At 40.7% G+C, this 20,040-nt stretch overlaps 1 protein-coding gene across 1 annotated transcript in view; it reads left to right on the top strand.

The window, feature by feature from the left end:
- The window catches only part of fbxl17 (F-box and leucine-rich repeat protein 17), a 238,438-nt gene that overhangs the window by 3,358 nt on the left and 215,040 nt on the right, over positions 1 to 20,040 (top strand). The window contains exons 5-6 of the mRNA XM_085425861.1: positions 6 to 263; positions 1,297 to 1,428. Of these exons, the coding sequence (XP_085281987.1) occupies positions 6 to 263; positions 1,297 to 1,428 (390 nt within the window). The remainder of the gene's footprint in view (positions 1 to 5; positions 264 to 1,296; positions 1,429 to 20,040) is intronic.

Genomic DNA, 20,040 nt, shown 5'->3' with positions numbered 1-20,040 from the left:
TGCAGGTAAATGATGATCTTCTGGTGAAAATAGCTTCTCGGAGGCAGAATGTGACCGAGATTAACATCTCGGATTGCAGGGCGGTCCATGACCACGGCGTGTCCTCCCTGGCTTCACAGTGTCCTGGCTTGCAGAAATATACCGCCTACCGCTGCAAGCAGCTGGGTGACATTTCTTTGTGTGCTTTGGCTACACACTGCCCTCTTCTGGTGAAGGTGCATGTGGGCAACCAGGACAAACTGACAGATGCAGCATTGAAAAAGGTGTGGATTCAGAACTGGGGTTGACACACAATGGGCCTCATTCACTTATGTGCATATACATGTTCTTGTCCTGATCGGTACAAATGCAAAATTACAGTCATATTTATGACACGTGGGAACGAGCCAGTTGTGTTCTTACCACCGTGTATATGTTAGTGCTGCAATCAGCATACTGCCGCGTGCCCGTTCTTAATTTAACACATTTATTGAAAAAAAGAAAGAAAGAGAGATGCTAAAAACAGTTTCATTTTAGAAAAACACTGTCGTTCAAGTGAAAAGAAACAATTTGACATCAAACTTGAAACGGAAAAAAAAGACAACCAGAGCATAACAAAAAGAAGAAAGCAGGTGGAGGACAAGGATCTGTCAGCCCAAGACGAGTAACTCAGCGACAGCAATTATTCTCCAGCATCTGTGGGATAGTGCCAAGAAATTAGACTTTAACTGATGACATCCAACAAGAAAGGAAGCCGTCTTTAAGAGAGAGATAAGATGAGATAATGTCTATTAGAATATGTTTTTTAAAAAAAGCTTAAAACCTGTGCCTTTTTATACTCGGTGTTTTCCTTTCTTGGCTTGTAATCTCAGAGTTTATTGTGTATTTTATTCAAATTCTGAGCGCTTTTGTTCTTAAGCGGTTTTGAAAAAATAATCACTAAAAAGAAACTTATAGTCATCAGCAGCATTAGTATTAATATTAAGTTTAAAAATGTGTGTTTACATTTTCAAGACAGCCAAACCTTCATCATTTCGTCACGTATGCATGTTCAGAGGATCGTAGAGTGCAAACAAATTCAGGAAAGAAAATAATGGGCACTCACAGATTTGGGTTTGGAGCGTTCTTTCGCTTGGTTTATTTGCAGATTTGTGTACATATTGTTTGCGAACGAGATCCAGTAGATATGAACCCCTAGTTTAAATAAAAAGCAAACACATACACCAGTCATATCAGCTTAGTGAAGATTTTGAGCAATATCTTCTTTACTTCTCTGTTTTGTTTTGTTTTGTTTTATTTATTTATTTTTTACCTCAGCTGGGGGAGCACTGCAGTGAGCTGAAAGACATCCACTTGGGTCAGTGCTACGGTATCTCAGATGACGGCATCATGGCCTTGGCGAGAGGATGCCCTAAACTGCAGAGACTCTACTTGCAAGAGAACAAAATGGTCAGTTTTTACTGTTGGTTAAGGCTAAGAAGTCGTGCATTATTATAGCCCACTCAGTACGCCTTCTTCCAATAAGTACGTCAATGTCTTGAAGGTTTGCTAGACACCATCTATAATGATACACAGACTTATTCATTTCTGTCCTTCAGTATATTCCTTTTCTCACTCAAGCTTGGCTGGCAAACATTTGCAGGTGCTCCTTATCGTAGTGTTTTTTAAATACGCAGCTCAAATCTGCAAATAGCAGGGCACAATGAAAGTTTGCTGCAAGTGTCTGTCTTGTTGCTATATGGTAATCTCATCAGAGATTCTTTAAAGAAGGGAAAATATCTTTATCAGTGTGCATGATACATACACACATTATATGTTTGATAACTAACCTTTCAATCGCTTTTTGGTCTATTCTCTATAAAAGTTGATTTTGTTTTATATAATTTTTTAACTTAGTGCGACATTAGAAAGCTCAGTTGTTGTGATGCCATCTTGTCTTATTATAAAAACACCATCTGCAGTATAAAGCGACATACCTTAAACCACCACTAGATGTCGCTTTTTTCTAATTACTACAAACAGCCTTCCAGCTGCTTTCCCCTCATAGTCAGATGATTATTTGTGTAATTCTACCAGTATAGATGTGTTTTTTCTTAAACTGTATTGTTAATGTTTATGTTTAAAAAAATATTTATCTTTTAAATTATTTGGCTTGTCTGTGCCTATCCACCTGCTATCTCCATCGTTCTTGTTTCACTAATGGTTTCACCTTTTTCCCGCTACTATTTCTTTGGAGGCCATGAATAATCGTGACCTTGATGGATTGGTCTGCTTTAAGTTTTTAACAACAGCTCAGTTTGTTAAAATCCCATTCATCATCTTAATAGTATATGAAATTAGCGATTACCACTAGGTGAGAGATTAATATTGCTTCTTATAACGTTTCAGAGGACCAGTATCAATTTCAGATGGTCATTTTTCAGACGTGAAGGCGCTGAAGTTATTTTACCTTCCTGTCATCAGGGCAGAGAGAAATGGGCTGAGCTTATATGGGAATTGTTATGTCTAGTCGCTCTGCTTGCTTGGCCTAAAATTGTCGTTAACTTTGCCAGGAGTTAAGACGACCCAGAAAGCACTTATTCTTTCTGACAGCTTAAAGGCTACCTAAGGGTCTCTGCTCCAGTCTCTCAGATATGAAGAAAACTGATTTTGTTGTTCTGTGGTAAAATGGTTTAGAATTGCAATCTTTAAGCGAGTCAGAAATATGCAGAAACACTTATTGATGCCTCTTTATGTATAATTACATTGCATATATTTTTTGATTTCTGAAGTTTCTTCAACCCTAAAGAATATAAAAGGTGTCTCAAGCTGTTGTACGCCAAAGATCTTGCTTCATACTGAAGTCTACAAGTCATGGACACACTAAAAGGTTTGAGGGCGCTTGGAAAAAGGCTTTCCTGAAAGGTTTATACAAAAAATGAAAGACTGAACTCTTGCAGAAATGTTGTGTGGGCTCAGCCTGTCTTCACTACATGAATTGATTCAGGAAAGTGCTGAGATTGGCTTTTTGGGGTTTTAGTGTGCTATAAATTGCAAAAATCATGGGAGTGTAGTGAAAGCCTCTTAAGACTACTTTGTAAAACTTCTCCTCTTCTCATGCTGGCTTCTGTTGTGTGTTAATGTGGGTGTGAGTTTCTGTCTATCCTAATCAATCACAGATGAGGATGAGCCTTTCACTCACTCTGATCTTTTCTCTCTTTCTCGTCCTCCTCCTCCAAAATGGAATAATTAAATTGCTGCAGGATGTTGCTGTGTGGTCTGTTCACTCGCCCTCTTAACTTTTTCTTTGTCATGTGCACCCACGTACATTTTTTTCCCTTTCTGTCTTGCTTTCCTTTTTGCCATGATTGTGGTTTTACTGCCACGCTGAAGGGTTCGTTTTCTCTGTGTTAAGACCATATCAAGCTCTGGTGATGGTTCAAGACGTTTTTTGCAGGGGGGGGGGGGATGCGCAACATCTCTGAATAGGCTTGTGCAACTTGAAGGACTCTTTTATGTTATTTGTTTAGCAGCAGTAGTTGTAACATTGCTATAATGTACACAGTATTTTTTGCAAAATCTTGGTAGTAATATCTGGACACTTTTGTGCCATTGGTTAGATTTTTCTTAATTTTTTTAAAAAAAAGGGGAGATGTGTAATTTCATACCCTGATTATCATACCGAAGCAGTGTGCCCTTCCCTATGATAATGACAGTTTAAAGTTGCTAATGTAATCCCGAGGATGGCTTTTACGCTCAGTAGTGTCTCCAAATTTTGTTTACGGTTGACAAACTGGAGCTTTCGCTTTCATTGCTTGTTAGCTCGGGGCCAAATCAGCCCAGGGCTATGTGTGAAAAGCAGGTGACTGCGGTGTGTCTGTGCCCCTCTTCTTTTGACATCCACCCTGCATTCTTTATTGGCGTTCATCCACTATTTATGCCGGAGTTGGTATTATTGCAGCAGTTGGCTTTCAAGGCTTGTTTTCATCTTCTGAAGTGTTTTCTCGCTCGCTTCCCATTCATATTCTGTTCTCTTTCAGCACCTCGAAGGGCAAAGGCTGGGAGAATAGCAAATTCCCCTTTTCCCAGACTCGCTCCAGTTTGCCGTAGGGGGGGGGAGAGGCAGCCCTGAAAGTTTAACTCTGAGTTCTGTCAGTTTTATAGACCAAGCAGTGGACAAAACAGAAGTTGCGAAAACCCCTCGTCACCCGTCTTTCCAACTTTGCTCCAGTGTACCTTTCAATTAAACACGTTATAATCTGGAAACATTTTCGCTGGAGAAGCACTTTTCCTCACTCTCTTTTTTCCCGTGTCTTTAAACGGAAACCCCCCCCCCCAAAACGTTATCTGCTCTCGTGTCTTGTTAAAATCAAAGCGTGTGCACTTAATTTTCCTGCAGTGTGACGGGACATTCTTCCTCTGGCTCATCTCAAAGATGCCGCGTCTGAAAATGCACTCTCTCTCCCTCTTTCCCGCTTTCCCTCTCCCCCCTCTCGCTTACGCGCACAGGCTCTGATTATTAACGGTTTTAATTAGTCCAAAATGTGGAAATGTAAGTGGAATTAGAGATGACCTAACATAGATTACCATGTGCCCTCAATTTAGTTGTAATTACCACTCTGCATGTACAATCAGAGCTTCTCTCCCTTGTTTTTTTTTCTCCTCCCCTTTTTCGTTTTTCGACAGCTTTTTTTTTTTTAGCCGTCTCTTGTGGATATTTGGGAAGGAAGAGATGTATTTGTCTGTGGGACTTTGTGAAACACTAGAAAAAGATGAACTGTCAGTGTGAATGGTGTTTCCTGGCTATAGGTCAGTGGAGGAGGGCTCATCTCCCGTTCTGATTGGCTGGCTGTCAAGCTTGTCAGTAGTTGGGTTTTCGCTGGCAGGAGGACTGACAGTGAGGCTCCACAGGTCCAATCAAACATGATTGCAGATTAAAATGTATATTGACATTAGCAGATTTAATTAGCTGGATTAGAGGGAGAGATCAAAGAGAAAGGAAGTGATAATGATAGCTGTCAGTTATTATGGGATAGACCTTTTGACATGAACCAACACACATCGCACAAAAACACAGAGGAATATTTCAGATGGTGGCAGTGACACACATACACTCGGGAGCGGTGGGTGACTTGAATAGCTGCCATCTGCACTGGAGTCTCCTTTGGAAACTTTTTTCTTCCACATATTTGACTGTGATTAGAGATAAATAGAACCACTCTGACCAGGCGCATAAACACAGCATTACACATGCATAAACAATGTGGTGTCCATCTCCGCAATCCCCTCCAGTCTTTGTAGATGGCCATTTAGACTTTTCAGGATGTTGAATGTCAGATGTTGTCGAATGTATTAAGTCAGTTTAGTTGCTAATAGCACTGGATTATGTCCATCAGATTGGGAGGTGGGGGTAGGACTGCTCCCACTCAGAGTTTCCATGCTTTAGGATCCTGAAACATGCCAATGTTTTCTGATAGCAGATGCTGATAGTAATTATTTTTATTGTGTTGTTGTTTTTGCATTACAATGTTTGTCCGTCCATCCACTTTTTCAATTAAAGGTTGACAATCTGGGATAGCGGCTGGAGCCTGTCCCAGCTATTGAGGGTGAAGGGCGCAAACACAAAGAGAAAGACATCAGTTCATTCTCATCGTCACACCTACGCCCACCTAAGCCAACACATTTTTTCCTTAATGTTATATTTTATTTCCCGAGTCCTCGTTTTACTGGGATATTCAACAACTTTGACATAAGCAATGGAAAATTTCAAGTCTTTTCAAAACTTGGCTTTGCCTTTTTTTTCACACCTCAAAGATAAAAGTGATGCATTTTCATCAGTAACATGGTTTCCATAAACTCAACGATAAACCGAATATTTGTGTTGAGCTTGTTGTTTAAACGTTGGAAAACAGCAGCTGACAAAATGAAAAAATGATCAGCACAAATCATCTGAAGAACAGACAAATTGGTAAATGATCAATAGTAGAAACAATAAAACACTATAAATAATTGAAAGTTGCAGACTCATTTGGAAGAAGCTAAGAGGCTTGTTTATTGTAAGGAAATAAACTGTGATTTATACACTTCTTCTCATTATTATTATTATTATTGTTTACATTCTCATCATGTGGCCTATGTTAACAGCGGATTCCTCTCCCTCGCACATCTTCCTCTTTCCTCTTTTGAAGTGCATTTGTATTGATCTGTGTCCCCACAAAGACGGCTCTGTATGTGCGTGCGGCTTTTTTTTGCCGTTCGGCCTTTGCCTAAAGCGTAATCAGATGCATTAATGAGCACTGACTTTAACTCGAACAGCCGGCTGCACTCAGACGCAGACTTCGTCGATATGTTCTCTCTGCTGTCTGCCCAAGAACAAAACAAGTTTTGAAAAGAAGAAAGTGAAAGCGTTTTTCAAAATGCGAGTCTGTGAACTTTCCTCCAAAGCGATATTTCACCTTGCTGCCGTGTTTTCTTTTCAATATTAGTTACTGCGGTAAAGAGTCAGGATCACCATTCTTTTGTGTGTGTGTGTGTGTGTCCCACAGTCTATCAATAACACAGTCTAAATTACTTTGTAAAAAAGACGAAAAACACTTCGGTGTGGCAGGATGCTCTCTTGGATTCCTCGAGTGGCTCATGGAAATGTTAAAAGTATTAACCTTGTGGAAAGAAAACAAAGTCAAGTGAATGACTCACATTATAATGGAGAAGTGGGACGGGCCGCACAGCTGACTTTATACTGCTGAACAGTGACAGAATGCCAAAAAATGACACCGGCTATGAATCAGATATTTGTTTGGGCAGGGCAGCTAACCTGTGCTAGTAATGTCTACATTGATGTAACGATGGAAGTAAATGAGTTTTTACCAGCAGGAGCAAGAATCAAAATGATTCTTACATTTTACTTCACTTTTATGTTAGCTTATATACCTTTTTAAAAAGAAAATGAAAGTGTGTTCCAAGGCGTGCCAACACAGAGCTTTAACTTATGCTCATTTGTTTTAAATAAAGGGTTTTGAACACATCAGCAATGAAAACATTAACAGTTTTTGAATGTGTTTCTATTAAGGCAGGTTATTATTAAGGCAAAACTCTGGCTTTGTTATAAACTGTTGTTTTAATTTGTTGCTCTAATTTGTCCTGTTTAAATCATTATAGCTCCTTGTACTGACTGTATTGCTTGACTTTGTTTTATCTTAGTCTATGTTGCCTCAAAAACCTATCAGTGACAAGGGCAGCAAATTAGCTCATGGTCAAAGTCCTACACTCATTTCATTGGTTGCCTTTTACTTCAGTTTATGAGAATGTCATCTCTTTAAAAATAAAATAAAAGAATGAACCTGTATCTCTTACAGAGCTTGCAAACTGCCCTCACAAGTGCACGGTAGACGGTTGCAGAGAAACCAGTTTGATCTTGTTTGATTTGCCTGGTTTTCAACTGCAGAGGGTGTAGTAGGACTGGATAAGAGCAGTAATACGACAGTGAATGAGCAGCGAGTGAGTTTATTTTCCTCTAGTACTTAAGACTGCACATAAAAAAACAAACCAAAAAACAAAAAGGTGTTTTTAGAAACTTGAACATCTCAAAAAGTATTAAATTCACACGCATTTTCTGTTTACCTACTCCTGAGAAGTCATTTACCGAGAGTCTGATTTGGAGGAGAATCATGTCGCGTAACCTGTTGGTAGTGAGGCTGTAATATTTTCCTGCACGAGGATGCGTGTGTAGAATGGCTGATGAGTTTTTGTGGCCTTCGCGTCCTTTCCGATGTCACATAATTCATGTCAGAATTTGAATTTTATTGAAATGAAAATAAGCATTTTCTCACCTGTAGCGAGAAACTCTGAATGGCCTTTGCAGTGGTAATACATAATCTCAAAGTAGTGGAGATGTTGTAGCAGCGCTCATCTCCATGACGTTATCAAGCATTCGCCCGCAGCTACTGGAGTACCAGAAAAAGCACTGAAGAATGTTAATGCGGGTCTGACTTCCATTTCGATTCATTTTCTCTCCTTTGCTTACTCTGGCTGAGCACATGGACGGACTGCAGTCGGAGGCGGGGGCTAAAGCTGAGATGAAACCCGCATTTAATTTCATTTTTTATTTTGTTACTGGGTGGTGAGTGCTCAGGCTGTGAAAAATTTGTCCTGCCCCTAGGCTAATAACTCAATGTTGTAAGATTTTAAAAGCTGACACTTTTTCTTTTTTCAAAGATGAATCTGAAAAAGGAATACTTATGTTGGATGAAGATGAGTGCTATAATATGAGCACGACCAAAATAATCTGTCAACGAAAACAAAGTTTTATCACCGTAGAGCGAATGAAGAGTCTTTTTCCTCTAAGTGAAATGCATTTTATCGTTAGTTTAATTATATTAACTTTCAGTTTTACTTCAGTCTAGCTACTTGGTGACCTGTGTGAAAGTCAAACTGTGGTAACTCACAGATGTATTTTTTGGTGGTCGATCTGGCCTTAACGGGCAGCAGCAAGTTGGAAAGGTTATGGCAACACTGCAGCCGGTAAGTTTTTGACCATCAGTAAAATTGGCACCCGTTTCAGTTTTCCAGAGGGCCAGCACTGGGCTTTGACCTGGCCGGTGTTTAAAGAGCATTGCTTTAGAGGCCCTCTGTTTATCCAGCCCCAGACAGCAGCAGCTTCTGACACCCAGCCAGGGATGTCACTATGATTCATGGCCCTTTCTGACACCTCGCTCATGCCTTTACTCTTCTTAATCTCTTTGCACTCTCTCTCTTCCTCCCCTCTCTCCTTCTCTCCGATGATGAGTTTTCCTTTTGTTTGAGAAGGGCAGAAATGATGTCATCATTTAAAGCCAGAGCCCGACGTCGGGACGGAGGCCTCGTCTTTAGCCTGTGAACTAGTTTGTGTGTGCATCGTGATGAATAGCCCTCCCCTGGGATTCGCTTCTGTCCTGTTTATGGAGAAAAGACAGATGTGTAGCACAGCAGAGACTTGGACAAAGTCTACCTGCCTTATTTCAAACTTTGTACCCTCCGTGCACGCGTGTGGTCCTCTTACTTATCTCCTCACTCTCCTCTCAAACAAGGCATGCGCTCCCTCTCAATTGCACTTCCCCTCTGTTGCCCTCTCCTGCTGCCGTCTGTCTTTAAGAGACCAAACTCGCTCTAAATGCTGACTTCATTAGTGATAGGAAGCACAAAGCCATCCGTAGGACCATTTATAGATGTTGTGGTTTATCTGTCTATTTATGTGCATGATCCATCCTCCTCCCCCCTCATCTACTATCTCACCCTCCACCAAGCGTCTTCCTTTACCTCCCGCTGTGATGCATTTGGGGCCGGTGATCGCGGCAGCGGTTCAATACTTGGGGTAATGAATGTGTTTAATAAGCACAGTGGGTCGATGGACTTAATGAAGGTGTGACAGAAGATGGGCCTGGAGAATGCTGCTCTAACAAGACTCTAACGAGCCTCTGGGGTTAACGAGGTCACGCTGTAATTGGGATTCCCTCACCTGTACAGTTTCTGTTTGTCTGTTTTCGGTCCACCGCTCTCAGCTTCTAAAGTACGTCCACTCTTGTACATTTCTTTGTTCCTCTATTGTGCTGTCACTGCTCTTTGAAAATGATTTTTTTTCCTCTCCACTGCCTGCTCCGTCTCTATTTGCTCGCTGCACAGTGCTTCCCTCTGTCTTCTCATAATTTTTCTGTCCATCTCTCACATACAGCTTTATGTTAGCTTCTGTTTCACTGCAGCTCGTCCATCTTTTCAAGGACAACCTGGCTAAGGAATGCTGGCTGAAATACATTAGAATCCTTTTTTATTTAATTTGTTTTACATTTCTAATGTTAGTCTCTAAAAGGCATGTCTGGAGGCTTGGAGTTTGTATTGCTGTAGAAATCTGACATCAGGAAAAAAAATCAAACAAACCATCAACCTGTACAGCCACTTTTCCTTTGTATCTGTTTGCGTAGCTCTTGACTTAATAGACAAATGTACTTAAATGGCTTGGACCACAATAAGAAGGAAGGGGGCACATACACTAGCACATTTCAGGTACCTGAAGACCTAAAAGTATTCCTTTTTGATAAAGTTTATAGTTGGGGCTGGATCAACGATTCCTTGGGTATACTACTATAAGCGCAGGCTACCTCCCATAATGCACGGAGCGTTTCTTCTTCACTCTATTGCATGTCATTAAGTTTACTGCTTATCATTAAATTTTGTGTTCTTTCGCTCATAGTTTGTGCTTTGTCCTTGTCTCTCTCTGCTCTCCTTTTTTGTCTTTTCTTTCCACCAACATCCCAACTGGGCGTGGCAGATTGCAGCCCCTCCCTGAGCCTGGTTCTGCCAAAGGTTTCTTCCTGTTAAGGGGGAGTTCGTCGTCCCCGCTGTCACAGGGTGCTTACTTCTGGGGGATGGTCTAATTGTTTGTGTTTTCTTTCAAATATTGGGTTTTTAATTTCCAGTATGAAGCACCTTGAGGTGACTGTTGCTGCGAGTTGGTACCAGACAAATAAACTTAATTTTTAATTTTTTGGGGGGAGGGTTACCTAAAAGTATTTGTAATAAGAGCTGTTTGAGTTCTCTAAATATTAATGAAAGGTACTTCAGTGCTTCCTTTCTTGCCTCCTTTAGCATAGGACAAGCTAGACCATCCTTTATGAAAATTCTATCCCATAATTAATAGCGCCGCACCCTCCTTTCCATAACATGCTGATATGTTTTGAATTTTCAGCATCAGGCTGTTGAACCCACAGCTGAACTCTGAACATTACGCTGCTGTAATAAAATCTGCCTCTTGTCGAGGTGTTGCCTTGCATGAAGAAAGCAGATTTATATAAGCTTTCTAAATCAACTTTATGATCAAAGTGCATTTAAGGTTTGCTGTTGTTCGGTTAGTATCGGTAATATTCATTGTTATATTGCCAGCCTTTAGGAATATCATGAATTAATTTTTACTGCGGGTCAGCTGGGATAAGTTATGGATGAAGGGAATTTTTCTTCGGTCATAGAAATCCTCAAAAAGGTGGAGGAAACACTGAGTTGCACACAATCATCTCTCCACCAGGAAAAAAAAGATTTATTTCTTTGTACTGGATACATGTTCTCTTTTCTTTAAAATTTCAGCTTTAGGAATGAAATGCTTCACCGGTGGTTCTCGTTTATATGACCTACACGAAACAACACGCTAAGAACACGCTGTGGTGACGTGAAACGCAGCAGACCATCAAATTCTTCTTCGCACCTTGCCCTCATGATGCTTTCCATAAGGTCAAGGAAAAGCGATGAGGAAAAGCAGATACAAGGCAGTTATTTGGACCGGACTCTTTGACTCGACTCACAAAGTACAGGCTTTGCTGTCACTATGGTAACACTTGACCAGTTTTTAACTGGTGGGCTCCCTCTTGTGATGGACTTTCAGAAGTGTTGGTTTGACAGGAAATACCCCCGTCCCGTGAAACTTTTTGTTGTTGTTTTGTTTTTTTAAAGAGCTCTCAAGTGTCCTTTATAGTTTATAAAATATCAGAATTGGTGGATTGCTGTTAAATGGGCCTAAACAACTGTCAGAAAGCACTTATCCTCAAAGTACTTTTTCTTTTATATAGTCTAAAAAAATATAACTGCAACAAGCAACTACTTGCTATGTGATACTTATTTGTTTCTGTATCATCGGTGTCAGTAGAAATCAAAGACTTGCAGGTTTCCAGAAATGACTGAAGCAGCTCCCCTAGAAATTGTTGACATTTTTCAAACTTCTGTCTTAATCAGTCTTCTCTGTTTGAGCCCTGTCTTCTTCTAAGTGAATCCAAATGGAAGTACCAAACTGTGGGTGATTGAAAAATTAATATACAAATATTCGTCCCATGTTGCGTCTCAATTTCACAATCTTGACGTGCATTTTCTCCCGAGTCTGCACCGTATGACTACGCCTGTTAGTGATTCAGTCAGCTTAACAGCTAAGCAGGTTTTAAATAGCTGTCACTTGAGCGGCATGCTTGCCACCTGTTGAGATTCTACTTGATGTTCATTGTAGTGAATTCCTTTTGTTTCCACTTTTGTGTGTGTGTGTGTGTGTGTGTGTGTGTGTGTGTGTCTACGGTCTAAGAAAGTGCCTGAACAAAAAGCACTATGTCGTGTCTTTATTGCTTGCCATGTTTTGTTGCACCAGTGGGAGCTTCTTTCGCTCTCTGTTTACTTCTACCTTCACTCTTATTTTTCTTTGACTTAAAAATGTTCCACTCTTGTCTCTTTAGACTTGTGAACTTCATAGGAACCCTTGTTTTGCGCTTCAGAAAATGTCATGTGCGTTTCTTTTGCTGATAAGGTTGTGACTTTGTTAAAATTCTTGATTTAAGCACATAACAAATGTGGTTTTTTTTGCTCTCAACTCTTTTTCCACTTGCTCAGAGTGTTTATGCAATCGATTTCAATATTGTTAAAGTCTTTTCAGTCCCATCAGACTGCCTCCCACTCCTGTGTTTGCGAAGGCTCTGTTACTCTCTGCTTCCTGTCTCCCCGGCACCAGTATTTCACCAGCGGAAAAGTGTGACTTCTTGAACCTCCTGCCATTGCCAGAGTGCAACAGTGTTATGAGATATAGCATAGAGACAAACAATCGATTAATGGTGCACTTAGCTTGGCTAATTAACAGCTGTGTAGAAGTGGAGAAAGCATCGAGCAGCATCAGGGAGGTTGTTTTCCCATCGTCAAGACCCCAGATAACCTTTGGAACATAGATCACTTTACACCATGATTTACATTACAGGTCACAGGGCCTTGGTGCTCTGTAGACATCCTTGTATATTGCTTAATGTCAGCTTTGTAACTGGGAAGCACTGGTGACTGAGGTGAACAGAGTTACAGAGTTTGACTTCTGTAGTTGCGCCTCTAGTGAAAACACAATTTTGAGAAGCAGTTTTTGCCTTACGAGTACTCCGTCGTCAGAATATCCACAGAGCTTTTCCTGTTATTGGAAACTTTTCTCTTCTTTTTTTTCCTGCTGGGAAACAAATTAAGTGTGTGACAGATTCTACCCTATTTCTTCCTCATATTTCTTCCTGCCTTTCACCCTTTTTTCCTTGTCAAAGTGCTTCTGTCCTTTGAGAGTGAGAGTGACACAAGCAGCAGATTTTATTGTCACCTGCCACTCTAAATCCCGCTTTACCTCTTCTTTTCCCTCCTCTTTATTTATCTCCCTTTGCTACACTCCTCTGCTCCTCTCCGTTCTACCTCCAGCGTGAATTTGCCTTGGTTCAATTAGCTCTCAATTAAAAGTGAATTTGGTGAAAATGAGTGCACTCCAGAGAAGGCAGAGCTGATGGGCTGCCCGGCTGGCTGGCTGTACACTTCTGCCTCATGTATTTTAGGACATACAAAGTAAATTATGCGTGTGTTGTTGAGTGACGGCAGCTGATTTGCATTTAGATAAATCCCTGTGGATGTCTGGTTGTCATTGAGATTCAGAATGCTGAATCCAGTGGCCCTCTACCCGGGCACTATTACTTGGCGGGGTTGGGGGTGTGAGCGTGGGGTGCTACCTGGAGCTTTTGCCCCACATTTTTAGACAGTGGTGAAGGGATGGAAATGGAAATATGAGCTATTACTAGGAACATAGGTGTGTTCACTTGTGTCTCTGCACAAAATGAATTTGCGTCTGACCTTTCTATACCGGGACTGGCCTAACATAATGACTAATCAGAAGTGAACGCACAGAATTGGAAGACGCCGCATCCTTTTAGACAAAGTGTTCAAAGGCAAAGAACTGCTGAAGGTGTGGGTGTTCATTTTCCACTTTTATAATTAAAAAAGAAAAAGACACTTTAAGCTGCATTTAATGAAACTGTAGACAACGGGTGGTATGCAGTGTTCAGAAGCTGACTGTTTTCATTAGTTCTTTTTGATTATACAGAAACTGCTCCTCAGTAGTCGGCTGAAATTATCTTGTGTAATGTTATGTTCTCTGGTGGAAGCTCATGTTAAATATATTTTCATTTCTTAATCCTGTTTGATGATGCATGTAGACAGTTGTGCACATGGAGGCTCCGTTATTGCACACACAGCACAGACAAGCTTATTAAAAGCTAAAATCAAAACTTAAGGGAAACATCGTTGGCTTCTGTAAAATGAAGTGTGTATAAACCACTGATCAATTCCTTAACTTTGAACACGTTTGTCAGTTTGTCAAAAGTAGCATCCGGCCATCATGTGCTGGATCACTTGGTTGTTGATGTCGGTGTTTATACCGGATGTTGTGGTCTGGTGCTTTTGGCCTATGATGGATTGTCAGAGGGTGGAGGCGGCTTGCCGCTGATTGACAGTCGGGGCTGAGTGCAGGCAGATGGGCCGTAGTGGCTGTAAATATGAAGTCTGTGTGACAGGTGAAGGTCACTGTGGTGGGAGGTAGAGGAGAGGAAAACTGAGCCTGGTTGGAAGACAAGTGAATGAGTAGAAGTCAGTCTGTCCATGTGTTAAGGTGAGAGAATGAGTAAGAGGTTGCCATGGTTCCTGCCGATGCACAGATTTTTGCAGCGAAATAAAACTGATCCTCCTTATTCACCTTGTTTAAGAAGAAGAAAAAATATATACATATATATTATAATTCAATGTTTATATATAGATAAAAAAACTTAATGCATAATTAAATCAACAGGTTATTGCTTCAGTTTTACGTTGTGCTGGATGAATGTGGATGTGATTGAAGCTTGTAGCGAAGTACTCGACTGCTCTGAGATCCATCTCTCTTTTTCAAAAATAACTGTGGTGTGTGCAACATTTTGCATACAACACAGTTATTGTCCTTTTGAAAGAATAATTTTGCGAGGTGATAACGTGTCTTTTGTCCAGTGTATCGTTTTCACAAAGTCACAGTCAGCGGGCCTTTGTGAGCTTGAAGATGGATGCATATGCTGCACAGACTTGATGTTGAATGATTCACATTAGCATCCATTACGCTGCTTTTCTTGATCTTCATTATTCTGATTTCCAGCATTGCTCGATCATTTTCATTCAATTGCGGGAAGCCCAAATCACGATTGAGGTTAAAATATGGTTAAATGTGCAATCTTAGAAAAAATACAAAAACCTTTGCTTATATTCTGATAAAAATTCATGTTTTCACCTGAAGGTCAAGGTCAGAGATGAAGTTTTCTGGAAACTTTGTGAATGTGATACCTCGAGAATGAGCTAATGTGGGATTTTGATACCATAGGTGTGTCACCCAGGAGGGTGACTGGTAATACTGGTGGCAACTGGTATTTTTTTTATTTTTAGTCAGCGCTCTGGTGAAATGTAATTAACTAAAGCATATTTTGGTGTATCACTCCTATAATTTCTTGGAAAATGACACTTTATATTAGCCAGTTTCTAATATAATTCATATTTTTGCATGTTGGCTCACTGAAGTGGCCTATTAGTGCAGTTAATGGAACTGAGCCATTGTTAATGTTATTAATGCCACCCCTGCCTTCCCTACAAAGTCAGAATATCTGCTGTAAAAAAGGTGGATAATGGCTGTAGGTGTGCACGGCGGAGCTGAAGCAAGAGTGTGGAGGAACTGCTGGGCTGAATTTAACAAGAGGATTAGTTAAAAATATTTTTCAGCCAAAGAATGTAATTTCGTTCAGAGATTTAAGATGCCAAACAGGAATTGTTGTTGACCTTCACATTACCTTCAGTTTTGGCTTTTTAGTCATAGTAGAAAGAGTCTGCGCTGTAAAGTTTAACAGTATCACAGAGCTCTCACTCTTTCTGCTTTTGTTTTTATCCTCTAGCCTTAAGTGAACTATATTGATATAAAAAAAACAGTAATCCTAAACTGATTGCTCTCCTTTGACTGTGTCTGTGCCGTACAGGCTAATGGCAGTCAGGAAACTCTTTGCTCTACCTCCTTTACTGTACCTTCCTCTATTGATCTCTTCCTCTTCCACTTTAACTCCCTCTCCTCGTGGAATAATCCTTTGCTGTGTTCCCATGTCTCTTGGAGCTATGCCAGAGAAGTGTGGGGTTACCACAACTGGAGACGCCACACACACAGAAGCAGGCAGACTGCATATACCCTTTCAAAGATCTCCCTTTGTGGGACAATGGAGGAATGTGCCAGGGGACGCCCATGTTGACTGTAGAGGGTCTTCCGGGACTTGGGGAAATTTTCAGAATAGCACTAGGTAAAGGAAGCCTCGCTTCCTAAAGGGGTTCATCAAAGGAATATGATAAGAATCCCACCATATTCATTTACTTTCATGCACCCTTCTGTTAAAGATCCTGACAGCTTTTCTAGAAGAAATACTGAGGTTAATCACTTTGGTTATATATAAAGGAAAGTGGTGGGAGAATAGCAGAAATATATGATATTTATATTTGGATTATTATATTTTTAATGTAACTTCTTCAATGTAACATCAGTTATCTTTCCTCAGTTTTTTTTATACATATTTTATTTTGAGTAAATCAAGTGAAACTGTACGCTGTACTGTTTCTGTCTGTTTCAGTTGTTGTACTGGCTGTGTTAGGAAGTAGGCAGCAGTGCGCCTCCTTATTTGCATATTTTTGTGTCCGTATTTATTTTATCTATAACACATGGTAAAAGAAACTGAGAGATGTTAAAAGGAGCAGAGGATCATGCAATCCTTGCTTTTACCTTGCCATATTTCACTAAATCCTTTACTTCATTTTCTGCACCAGATCCAAATCCCTGCAAATAGCACAGAAAACATCATGGCAAACAGCAAAAATAAAAGAATAAAATAAAAGATAAATAATAACACGAATGCCTGATAAAAGGTCTGTTTTCTGTCTAGCTCCATCACACTCACTCATTCTCAACCAACCTTCATCTTTGTGGGGCTGCTGTGACATCGTGCCTGGGTTTACCGTAATGACTCTAATAGCACTGAAAAGTACAGAGCTGCTGCTTTCAGGAACCGTTGGAATTCTTTCAATTGAGGAAAAAACGTGGCAAAACACGTATCACACCTGTCATTCATCCACTGGTTGTTGGCTACTATGGCAAAGTAGTGAAGTAAACAAAAGAGTCTAGCTTTCTAGCAGTCTAGCAAATCTAGCATTAATTCAATTAGCCACCAATTAGCCAGCCCTGCTATTGTAGCCATCATTGCTGACTTAACTTTCCTAGGAATATCAGCAAATGCATCAGTCACCTCAGTAATGGTTGCAAAACTCTAATAACCGTCCCTTTTAATAGACCCATCACAAATGGTAGTGAAAAGCGTTTGTGAATTTTTCTGTGCGTATGCAGGGTCCCTAAAGTGGCGCCCAGTCATTAAAAACCTCGAGAACCCTTAAAGTGAAGCGACTCCCCAATGGCAAGCGCAGTATCCTGCCACTGTGCGATTAAAATCCAGCTAATTAAAAGTTCAGAGCAAACTTGTAAATGTCAAATACTGATTCTGTTCTTGGCAGCCTTTTACACTCTACTGCTTCATCCTGTGTGATGAAACAGGTCTTTACCTCATAATGTGAGAGACGGCAAAGCCGAATAACGGGCTGTTGAATATTATGTTACCGTATTTTTGTAGAGTATTATGTTGTGTGCAGCGGCTCTCTGTCTACTTGGTCAGTTGACAGTATATGAGAGGACGGGGTGAGGGAGGTGTGCTGAGTTGGAGAAATAAAGAGTTCTCCACTGCTACTGTATATGGGATTCAGCAAGATCAGGTAGAGCCAGTCATAGCTCTCAGTGTGTGTGTGTGTGTGTGTGTGCAGTCTCATTCTGCCTCTCTGTTTTACTTTCCCCCTCCTCCCCTCCTCTCTCCTCTCTGTCTTTCTCCTAGTAATAAAGCAGAGTATTTATTTCCCCCTCTTCGACTCTCCGGTCTCTTAAAGGGAGTCAGGGACCTAGCTGATATTAGACGGTATATGTGTGTGTGTTTGTATGTGCGACTGTAAGTGTGTGTAAGTGTGTGTAAGTGTGGGTGCTGTCGATCTCTCGCTCTCACGCCGTACGGTCTGCTTGTCTCATCACCAATCCCAAATGTACAGTTGCGTCTTCTTGCGTGCTAACACACCGAGATTGAAAGTTGCTGATTCTGAGCCGCGGGGACTCGTAGAGAGGAGGCCTCTGGCGGGGGCTGATTGAGCTGTGCTGAGCTGATGTAGAAAAGTTACAGTAGCATGCTATTACCTGCCAGTGTCGATGGAGTTTATTAGCATTGCAGATACGTTCTGGCAGAACTCAGTGCAGCCAAGCAAATAATTTTATGACTCTAGTCCACAAGGGAGTTAGAGGCTAAAAAGGTTTGTCTCATTCATGTCAACTAGCCTTTAACTTGGGCTCTGTGGGTGCACGCATGCCAGTTTACAAAGAGAAGTGATAATTTACAGTGTAGGCCAAACATCTTTCATTGGAAATCGTCATTCAATCACTCTGGCTGGCATGCAACTGTTGATTTTTTTTTTATGACAGTAATTCAATTAAACTAATTAGGATAATAATAATAATATTCAAAGCCGTTTTAGATTATTTACCACTCTTGCTTGGAACCAAAAAGAGGAATGATTGTTTTATTTTTTTATTTTTTTTAGTTCTGTCTTTCGTGCAGAGGCAGCAGAGTCGAGATCGCCGGGAGCGTGTGCGGGTGAATCAGCTTTTTACAGCTAAGGGACCGAGCCTGACAGTTGGCACAGTGAAGATGATTTATGAGTGGCCGGGATAGTCAAATAACTTTGATCAAAGTTTTCGTCTAACAACAGATGAAAGCTTCTTTTTAGTCCTTGTTGGTGTCTGGTTGTGTCCTGACTTTATTTTCCAGAGGAAAGAAGTTGAGTCTGCTTGCATGTTTTAAAGTTGGGTATTAGACCAAATGCAAATAGTTTATATGCAGATACTGGAGGACACATCATTATGTACCTTTAAGAACGATTTTTCATTTTATTGCAAAAAAGTTCTGCAAACTCCATCGTTATGGTAACAGTTTGCCCTTGCAGTCAAACTGTGGTTTTTGTGAAAGTTGCATGAGTCCATCAGCACACACTGCATCAGAGAGTATACACAAACTATCAACATTAAAAGTCAGCTGTTCTGAGCAGAGTGTAACTTTCTTACTGTCAGCTGGTAGTTTTCCTGACTTTTTTCGGTGCTCTGGGTGTCGTCAGAGAGCGCAACCCCTCCCTCCTTCGTGAGAAGAGGGAAAAAAAGGGATTTAAGGTGCCAGCCATGAACTGCAACATCCATGATTTGAGTCCTGTTGAGAACCATCGTTATGTCCTCCACAATCTCTAAATCCTCTCATTTCCAACCATTTCTTGGCTGTCAGCTCAGTAATGAAGGCATAAAATGCCCCCCAAAAACCGGGTACAAAACAGGTGGCATATGAGGCCTCCTCCTTACAAACAGGAGAAAACACAGCTAGGTAATTGGACACGGACACAGAAATATTGGCTTGTGGTGTGGCCTTTTTTTTTTCTTTTCCAAGGCTTAGATGTTCTGTTGCCAAGACTCCTTTGGCTTTGCAGCTCAGTGTGTGTCCATCCCTGCTCATCTGCTGCCTTTCTGCAGGTCACACCCTAATCCTGTGAAGGGGTTTGGGGCCAGTAGTCCCCAGGAAGGGGTTTACTGAGCTCGTCTCACAGGGACCAATCAAGACTAGCTTTCTTTTACAGTGTTCCTATGTGGCGATTGTTCAGTGTGAGGCAAAAAAAAGAAAAAAAAAAGGGTGGTTTCGTGTTGAGAGGATTCATGATGTCCATTATAAGCAGACTGAGAAGAAAATATTCAACATAGAAAGAAAAGGCCAACATAGTTTTTTAGTGTTTAAATGTCACTGTTTGCAGCCTTATTTTCACTATTCATCTTTTATGTCTGATGAGACATGTTTGATGTGCTGTTTGTCAACTTGTCATCTGTTATTTTCCACATTTTCTAGTGGAGAGATTAATATCTCACCAGAATGAAACTGTGAGTGCTCACTAGGGCTGAATAGGGTGTAACACCTCAGTAATTTATGAGTTTTGACTGAGTAGTATCATACGAGTATCAAACACTTGAAAGAGAGCAAGAAAAATGTTTTCTCTTTGATCACGTACCTCATTACTTAAGTCATAGTTTTAGCAGGAAACAAGCATGCAGTGGAAATTCCAGCACAC

This window comes from Rhamphochromis longiceps, linkage group LG12 (genome assembly GCF_057381845.1).
Source record: "Rhamphochromis longiceps isolate RC_006_pf linkage group LG12, R_longiceps_female_GT1.1, whole genome shotgun sequence".
NCBI classification, from domain to species: Eukaryota; Metazoa; Chordata; class Actinopteri; order Cichliformes; family Cichlidae; genus Rhamphochromis; species Rhamphochromis longiceps.
The sequence above is the reverse complement of the archived record's forward strand: the minus strand, read 5'-3'. Positions and strand labels throughout refer to the sequence as shown.